The sequence below is a fragment of the Mus pahari genome, chromosome 16, assembly GCF_900095145.1.
Source record: "Mus pahari chromosome 16, PAHARI_EIJ_v1.1, whole genome shotgun sequence".
NCBI classification, from domain to species: domain Eukaryota; kingdom Metazoa; phylum Chordata; class Mammalia; order Rodentia; family Muridae; genus Mus; species Mus pahari.
The window spans coordinates 14703305-14712560 of record NC_034605.1 but is presented as its reverse complement, the minus strand read 5'-3'; the positions used below and the strand labels follow the sequence as shown (position 1 = coordinate 14712560).

The following is a 9256-nucleotide window of genomic DNA, read 5'->3' as shown; positions in this document are numbered from 1 at the left end:
TGTTTTCCAAACTTACAATTGCTTGTACAGAGATGTATCAGTTGGGAATGTGTAAACAAATGGGAATATTAACGAAAATCAGATATGTGGAACATATCTGTCTGGTTATAAAGACAGTATTTTAAGTGTCGACCTTAATAAAAAAAAAAAAAAAAAAAAAAAAAAAAAAAACCAGGAGTCTGACTTGTTAGTGATGACTGTGTAAATAGTAGGCCAAATGGCCGTTCTTCATTGGACGATCCTGCTGTGTGTGTGTGTGTTGACATGTCCAAGTCACAGTCCAAACAGGACTTTTTTTCCACTAGAAGATTTCTACTCCTCTTTTTATGCGTACATATATATCTCATATGTATGGTTGTGTATACATACATGTTCCTATGTGTGAACACAGGTGTGTGCATGCCACAGGATCCATAAGGTCAGAGGACCACCGCAGGTTTCAGTCCCCACCTGCTACCTTGCTTGAGACAGAGTCCCTTATTATTTTGTGGCTGTATATAATAAGCTAGCTGGCCAGCCAGCTTCTAGGGAATCCTCCTGTCTGCCTCCCATCCCGCCGTAGGAGAGCTGGACGGACAGACAGACGCACTGTGGCACTCCCTTTTCACTTGGATTCTAGGCCTATCCAAACTTAGGTCTTTATTCTTGAGTGCCCAGCGCTTTACCAACTGAGCCATCTCCTGACCCCCTAGGAAATCTTTAAGCAAAATGAATTCCACGGTTATGTAGGATCAAGGGGTGTTTCCTCAAAGTGTAGCTGCTTCCCTTTAACAACAAAAGCCTAGCAGTCACAGGGGATGACATTGAATGACCTTCAGAATGTAGGAAAACAGTAGATAAATCTTAGCTCGTAAAGGTCTTCTCTCTTCTAAGAACACTGGGGACAGTGCATTAACTGTCTCCGGTGAGAGGGGTCTTTCTGGTGTTTGAAAAGAACTACTCAAAAAAAAAAAAAAAAAAAAAAAGAAAAGAACTACTCATGTTTGCTTTTGGCTTCATTCCATTTCTCTAAAAGCACTAATAATAATAATAATAATAATAATAATAATAATAATAATAATAATAATAAAATGTTCTAGGCCTGAAAGGTGTTTGTGGAGATCCACTGCCATCCAACTTAGATGTTTGTTTTTAAGGTAAAAACGGTGTTATTTCACAAGCCTCCGCCAAGCCTTTCGAATTCTGTCGTCACGGTCGAATAGAAGCTTACGAAAGGCAGCAAGCGGGCGGGCAGTCTGATACATCATCTTTTTTTTAAAGACAAGCTTTCTCCCTTTTAAGTGGAATTTTATCCCACTTTTGGCCCTCAAGAATGTTTTGTTCACAAGAAGAATCACTGTACCATATTAGGCAACGTCTCTCCTCCTCACAGCTTGAGATGAAGACGAGGGCTAGGTTCACAAGTTTGATTCCCTTTAAAGACATGTTTGACTGCAAAGCTCTGTCCACCCTGTTTGATATCCTCTGCCGGCCGACCGACCACCCGCATGACTGAACTAAGCTGAATTCCAAGTCTGTGGTCAGGGACAGCCTGCTGCTCAGGCATCTTACAGCAGCAAAGTTGTTCTTTGAGTCAACTTTGCCACCTAGTGGCCTGATGTGATCTTTCTATTCATGATGACATAGCTGCTGAGTGTTGTAATGAACTATGACAGAAAACAGACACACCCCTATCCAAAACTGAGACCCAAAATAAGCCCTGGATATGACAGATACCAGATTCTACAAAGAGGAAACACCATGGAGCTGGTCTTTCAAAAAAAAATACAGTTGCAGACTGCAAAAGCCTTCCCACAATTAGGATAAGAGAAAGAATAATTAAAATGGAGATAGAATTAGAGAGCTGGAGAGATGAATCCACGGTTGCGAGCACTTGTTCATCTTGCATGGGACATGGGTTTGATTCCCAGCATCCGTGTGTTGGTCCACAGCCCTCTGTAACTCCAGTTGTAGGGAATCTGATATCGTCTTCTGACCTCTATGGATACCAAACACACGGGGGTGGTGCACATACCAGAACGCAAGCAAAACATTCACACATTAAATAAGCAAATCTAACTTTAAAATATAAAGAAATAGAAATAACTTAGAGTTCTGGGAGCAGGAAGTAACTTGGACTTTCCAATTAGTTTAAGAGGTTTAAAAATTGAGAGTTTCGGCTCGCTTTTCTGGATAGATGATAGGACTATGTGCTTTGTGGACCAGAAGGAGGAAAGACGCTATAAGGAAATAGCTAACCTGAGCCTTATTTCCAAATTTCTTACATTCTTTGATACTGTTGGTAAACTGAACAAGTCTAGTTGTTTTCAATTTATACAAGATCATGTGAATGTCCACAGGGAGGGATTTCTTACTGCCTGCATGACTTTCTGACATTAGAAAAAAAAGAGACGTTATTGATGTCTTTGATCTCAGTTGTAGGACAGATCATAAGTACATAGGCTGTGACTTCTGGATTCCACAGACCAAACACAGCAGCTTAAAAGAAGTGATTTTTAAAGAGATTTTCTGATTCCAAAATTATTTTCTTTTAGTCCTAATCATTTTTTTTTTTACTTTTTAAAAACAAATTTCAAGAGCTAGTGAGGTGGAACAGCACACAAAGGCACTTGCAACAAGCCTGTTGAGCTGAGGTCCATTCCCAGCACCAGAAAGAGAGCACCAGTTCCCCCAGGTTGCCTTCTGACCGCCACACGTGCACCACAGCATGTATACCCACAATCTGTGTATCACACGTACAAAAAAAAAAAGATAAGCTAATAAATAAATGTAACAAAAACATTTTAAACAGATTTATTTCTGTATAGTTGGCATCCACAACAAATGAGGAGAGTCAGTGGTTTCTACCATGATGCAGATTTACATGCCTGTTACAGCACATTATGGCATGTGTGGTCAAAGCAATTCAGCGATACTTTTAACAAAGTATCGTTAGGATTAACTATAATCCTCAAGTTATATATTAGAGTGGTAGACTAGTCTAGAATATTCGCTTGCTACTTTAACCAAATAGGTGAATTAAGAACCATTAGCTGTGGATAATCAAAGCCTTCCTTCAGAAGTACAGGGAACAAAGGGAGATTTTTTTTGTTATTATGTAATGAAGGTCGAGGTGGTTCTATTGATTTAGATATAGCTCTGTCTAGTTTTGAAAGGCCTGGCCTCAGATTGTATCTGTTTCTTAGGGTTTCACCCCATCTGGCAACGGCCTCATCTTTCATTTGCCTTCCCTTACACTCAGATTTTGCACACAGATACAAAGGTGGTGAACAGAACCCAGCACCCCCAAAGACGATAGACCTTTCTCTCTTCCTAGCATGCACATGCATTGACCAAGCTGATGCACTCTGTCTGTGTCAAGTCCATGCCTGTGGTCAAGGACTCGGGGCCAGGTGGCCAATGCCTGTCTCAAAACGTGCTGGAAGAGTGTCAGGCTGGACACAAAGGAATAGCCGAAAGAAAGCCAGGTCATAGAAATCTGGTGTGTCACCCTTTAGCAAGAAAAGATGAACGATGACAGACAAGAAGCCTTGGGATTTCTGGATATTATGTTTATTTGTAATAAAATGGGCATGGTCATCATAAGACAAGAAAACAAGACACCAGAACATGACTCGTTCCCATGACAGCAGAACCCTGAACCATGCCACAATGGCAAGGGACCCTTGCCATGGATGTCAGTGCATGACACAGAGTAGCTCTGGACTGGTAAAACGTGTAAACAAGGCTGCTGTGCAAACCTGGCAGAAAAAAAAAAAAGAAAACTTTTTTTAGATTCCGTGTCTAAGAACCTTTGCAGAAAATGAGACCCTAGGAAGATAAAGTCTCTCAAAGTATATAAGAAATAAGCATGCTGTCAAATGTTATAAAAAAATAAGTATATCACATGTTTCAATAGTGTTTTAAAGATATGATGTCACCAGCTAAGGATGTAGCTCACTTTCTAATTCCCCACACACACACCAGGCAGGGAGGGCCTAGTAGATTCCTCAGGCCCAATTATACTAGGTGTGGTGAAACACACCTTTAATAAGAACACTCCAGGGGTAGAGACAGAAGAATAAGACTTCAAGATCATACGTGGCTACTTGGTATGTTTGAGACCAGCCTGGGATATAAGAGTAAACATGAAGAGGTGGTGTCATGTGAAATGGTGGGCACTGTTTTCTCTCTTGTCTTGGGTTGACTTGGGTCATTCCAGGGAGGCTGGAATAGCTGGCATCACCTTCTAGTTGCTTATGTTCATCATTTTATCAGGTAGATAAATGCCAACGGCTCACATACACTTACCAAGTAGCATGACCATAAAACTATGGTTGAATAATTGCCGCATAAGCATCTGCTACTTTGTCCCTGAGGAAGTAGAAGAAGAGAGTAAGTCTGCTGCGTTTGCTGCCAGCATTCCGAGAAATGTATGTACACATGTGAGGGAAAGGACCAAGTCGAATTCCTTTGGCTAATTATTCTACTACCTTGAACAAATCAATCCCAGCATGCCCTTGTCACCTGCCCTTCACACGAGAGAATTAACTTGATTGTGTTTAGCTGCCTGGAAATTTGCATCTTGTATGTACACACATCCTAACTGTAGGATCCACAGCTGACTGTGGTTGTGCACCTTATCCCAGCTCTGGAGGCCAAGGCAGGAAGGCCACAGGTTTGACGACTAAAGACTGAGTTCCAGACCGGCTTGGGTTACAGACTGAGACCCTCCCTCAGAATGAAAATGTAGACGGGCAGGAATGTAAGGAAGATTTTTGGAGACACGAGGATGAGTCGACAGAAGTAGGAAGGAAATTAAGGGAAGTTGGGGTTGATAGTATGTAATTGTCAAAGAACAAATGTAATTTTTCATATATATAATGTGTGTGTGTGTGTGTGTGTGTTAGAGAGAGAGAGAGAGAGAGAGAGAGAGAGAGAGAGAGAGAGAGAGAGAGAGAGAGAGAAATGTAAGCTACCCAAAGACCATACTAAAGAGAACAAAGATATTTCCTAACTCCACTTTTCTCTTTTTTCCCCCAGACTATGTCAGAAAGTCACAATGACCTTGCACGGTAACAGTACAACCTCGCCTTTGTTTCCCAACATCAGCTCTTCCTGGGTGCACAGTCCCTCAGAGGCAGGGCTGCCCTTAGGGACAGTCACTCCGTTGGATAGCTACAACATTTCACAAGCCACTGGGAATTTCTCCTCAAACGACACCTCCAGCGACCCTCTGGGGGGCCACACCATCTGGCAAGTGGTCTTCATTGCATTCTTGACTGGCTTCCTGGCGTTGGTGACTATCATTGGCAACATCCTTGTCATTGTGGCATTTAAGGTCAACAAGCAGCTGAAGACGGTCAATAACTACTTCCTCTTAAGCCTGGCCTGTGCAGATCTGATCATCGGGGTCATTTCCATGAACCTGTTCACTACCTACATCATTATGAACCGCTGGGCTCTGGGGAACTTAGCCTGTGACCTCTGGCTTTCCATTGACTATGTGGCCAGCAATGCTTCGGTCATGAATCTGCTGGTCATCAGCTTTGACAGGTACTTTTCTATCACCAGGCCACTTACCTACAGAGCCAAACGAACAACAAAACGAGCTGGTGTGATGATCGGTCTGGCTTGGGTCATCTCCTTTGTCCTGTGGGCTCCTGCCATCTTGTTCTGGCAATACTTTGTAGGGAAGAGAACCGTGCCCCCAGGAGAATGTTTCATTCAGTTTCTGAGTGAGCCCACCATCACCTTCGGCACTGCAATCGCTGCCTTTTACATGCCTGTCACCATCATGACTATTTTATACTGGAGGATCTATAAGGAGACTGAGAAACGTACCAAAGAGCTGGCTGGGCTACAGGCTTCTGGGACAGAAGCGGAAACAGAAAACTTTGTCCACCCCACAGGCAGTTCTCGGAGCTGTAGCAGCTACGAGCTACAACAGCAAGGCACGAAGCGGTCGTCTAGGAGGAAGTACGGTGGCTGCCACTTCTGGTTCACAACCAAGAGCTGGAAGCCCAGTGCTGAGCAGATGGACCAAGACCACAGTAGCAGTGACAGTTGGAACAACAACGATGCTGCTGCCTCCCTGGAAAACTCTGCTTCTTCTGATGAAGAGGACATTGGCTCAGAGACCAGAGCCATCTATTCCATTGTACTCAAGCTGCCAGGTCATAGCACCATCCTCAACTCTACCAAGCTACCCTCCTCAGACAACCTGCAGGTGCCGGACGAGGACCTGGGGACTGTGGATGTAGAGAGAAATGCTCACAAGCTGCAGGCCCAGAAGAGCATGGATGACCGTGATAACTGTCAGAAGGACTTCTCCAAGCTTCCCATCCAGCTAGAGTCTGCCGTGGACCCAGCCAAGACCTCTGACACCAACTCCTCGGTGGACAAGACCACGGCCGCTCTACCTCTGTCCTTCAAGGAAGCCACGCTGGCTAAGAGGTTTGCCCTCAAAACCAGAAGTCAGATCACCAAGCGGAAAAGGATGTCGCTCATCAAGGAGAAGAAGGCCGCCCAGACGCTCAGTGCTATCTTGCTAGCCTTCATCATCACGTGGACCCCCTACAACATCATGGTCCTGGTGAACACCTTCTGTGACAGCTGCATACCCAAAACCTATTGGAACCTGGGCTACTGGCTGTGTTATATCAACAGCACCGTGAACCCCGTGTGCTACGCCCTGTGCAACAAGACATTCAGAACCACCTTCAAGATGCTTCTCTTATGCCAGTGTGACAAAAGGAAGAGGCGCAAGCAGCAGTACCAGCAGAGACAGTCCGTCATTTTTCACAAGCGAGTGCCCGAGCAGGCCTTGTAGAAAAGGGGGTTTACCAATAGCAGTGACCCATACACACACGTCAGCCCACAGCCTAGCAGGAGTCTGGCGCAGGTGGGAGGCCATTCCTGATGGTGATAAGAGGGGTTGTTTTGTCAACCACACAGGAGAGAAGCTGCCTTCTTACTGATCCGTTGAATAACTGATTTTGGTCCAATGCCAATTCAGCTGGAAAGAAGGAGAAGTGTACTGCTAAATATAAAGAAATGCATTCTGAAACAGACTTTTAAGTGGATTTTTTTTCCTTTAAGAGAAAAAAAAATTATTGTCTCAGAGCAAGTATCCTCAGAAATTGGTCTGCTGGGTCTTTTAATTCTTATTATCTCTGGAATCACTGGTGAGCCTCAATGTGCTGGTGGCCATGTGTTCTCCCTAGGGGTCCTAAAGTGTCCACCCAGATCCCACGTGAAGCACAGCAGGCTTGAAATATCCGTGGTTCTGAGTTATTTTGTATATTGCAAAGCTGACGCCACTTGTCCCCCGATCAGCTTCTGTCCTCCCTCGGTGTGTTGTTAAACTCCATTCGTGGATTTGACTCTTGGTTCTTGCAAAGTACTGTTCTGTGCAGTTCAAGTTTCATACAAATAAAATTGTACATGAATATATGCATACCTATATCCGTGTGAGTTCCGCACGCACGCACATTGTGTATATATGATGTGATGGGGAACAGTGGACTGGCAGAACGTTCCTACCGCGGATGCTTTCAGTGCATAGGGTCCTCAAAGGATAGGAAACTGAAATCAGCCCAGTTTAATGTTGTGGTTTTGGTTTGGGTTTTTGACACTGGAACTATTTTCCACAAACCACCCTGAAGAAGAACATCCAGCACAGAGAAGCCAGGCCCTCTCAGCGAACCTGTGCTGGATGGACAGTCTTGAGGGAGGGTCAGTCAGTCGGCACCTCATCTTGACTGGACTCAGTACGTACTGTCTCCTGCGCTGTTAGCACTGCTGATAGAGCTAAACCAGGGTCCCTCCGAGCTCAAAAGGATGAACTTCTGTACGTGTTTGAATTTAATCGTCCAAATCTGAATGTTTCAAAACAAAATTTCTGGGATCTAAACTGCTCGAAACTCAATCCTAGAGTCACCTTTGAATGTCACATACAGCAATATGTCTACATTTACATAGAAAAATCAAAGGAAATACTGTGCTCGGAGCTGACAGAAAGTATTGTATTTCACTTCCAGCCACCTGGCACCTTTTGAAAGGAAGCAGGGCTTACCTCCTACCACTTAGCAGGAGCCCAGAGCATCTGGTAGTCACTGTATAACCTTCACCCAGGGATGGTTGCTGTCTAGGAAGCCATGTGTCCTCTGAAGAAAGAATTGCACTTGAAAAAGTATTACTTCAAAATCGATTTCTTTCCATTGTGACAACCGAATTTTGCATCATCCTTTGAACTGCCCCAAGCACACTGCGTTCTCTCTGGGGGAGGGGCCTGCTGCTCTCATTCTCCTGGGCTGCTGTATTGTTGAGTTTCTTCCTTTCTGCTGGGACTGTGTGGGGAGTGGGTGGGGTGGGGGGTGGGTGGGAGGGCTGTGGAGAACCCTTCCCTTGTGCAGGGCATCCATCTGTGTTGTGAACCCAGAGCTGGGGCCAAAGCTGCTTTTGTATTCAGTGTGAGGTGGTGTTTACAGCCAACTTTGACATCAGTGGGTGTGTTCTCAGTGGTGTGTCTGTACCTGAACTATTTAATGTCGTGTCATGTTTATATAAAGAATATTTATGCATACTTTACCATGTGTTTATTTAGTGTTGATAAATATGACTCCCTCTGTTGTGGTACCCTTTGAGGTTGATTCTTTAGGGTCTACTCCAGCCATGACTAATATCCAGTGAGCTTTTTCCGTGTGGCCAAGAAGAGGAAAACCATCACCTGGTTGCCATCTGAAAGCAGCCGACTCCTTCCAAGTAGTTAGCCCTTGTCACTGAAAACCACTCTTTAGCTAACCCAATGTGACCCAACAAGGCATAACAAGGTTCCTCTATGGTATCTGGAACCACATTGCAAGGAAGGACAAGAAAATCCATGTCATAATAGGATTTTCTTTTAATTATTGGCCCTCATTTAAGCAAAAGATCAAGGAACTGATGTGCAAAAGCCATGTTCTCCACCTGGGAAGCATCCGGTAAGCTACTGCATCTGTGTTGTATTACTCGAGTTAGCCTGGCATTATTAAATGTGTGGATTCTCATGTAAGTCTCACTGTACACCTGTACATCAGTAATTCCATTCTTCCTGGAAACTCCCATTCTGCACCGTTCCCCAAAGATCTCTTCTTTTTAATTAAAAAAAAAAAAAAAAAGAGTAGGAAACTCCCAAGTTTTGAGCAGAAACTCAAGGGCAAACTGGGAGTCTACTTAAACATCATTGTCTCCAGCCTCTTGTCCAAGATGCCAATAGTTTAAAAACCACAAAACC

The 9256-nt window shown here is 44.1% G+C and overlaps 1 protein-coding gene across 4 annotated transcripts in view; it reads left to right on the top strand.

Moving 5' to 3' along the window:
* Positions 1 to 8323, top strand: part of Chrm3 (cholinergic receptor muscarinic 3) — a 461004-nt gene extending 452681 nt beyond the window's left edge. For all 4 annotated transcript variants that reach the window (XM_029547348.1, XM_029547349.1, XM_029547351.1 and 1 more), the window contains one exon: positions 5023 to 8323. In XM_029547348.1, the coding sequence (XP_029403208.1) occupies positions 5042 to 6811 (1770 nt within the window). In that variant the 5' untranslated portion in view covers positions 5023 to 5041 and the 3' untranslated portion in view covers positions 6812 to 8323. The remainder of the gene's footprint in view (positions 1 to 5022) is intronic.
* Positions 8324 to 9256: the final 933 nt, after the last annotated feature.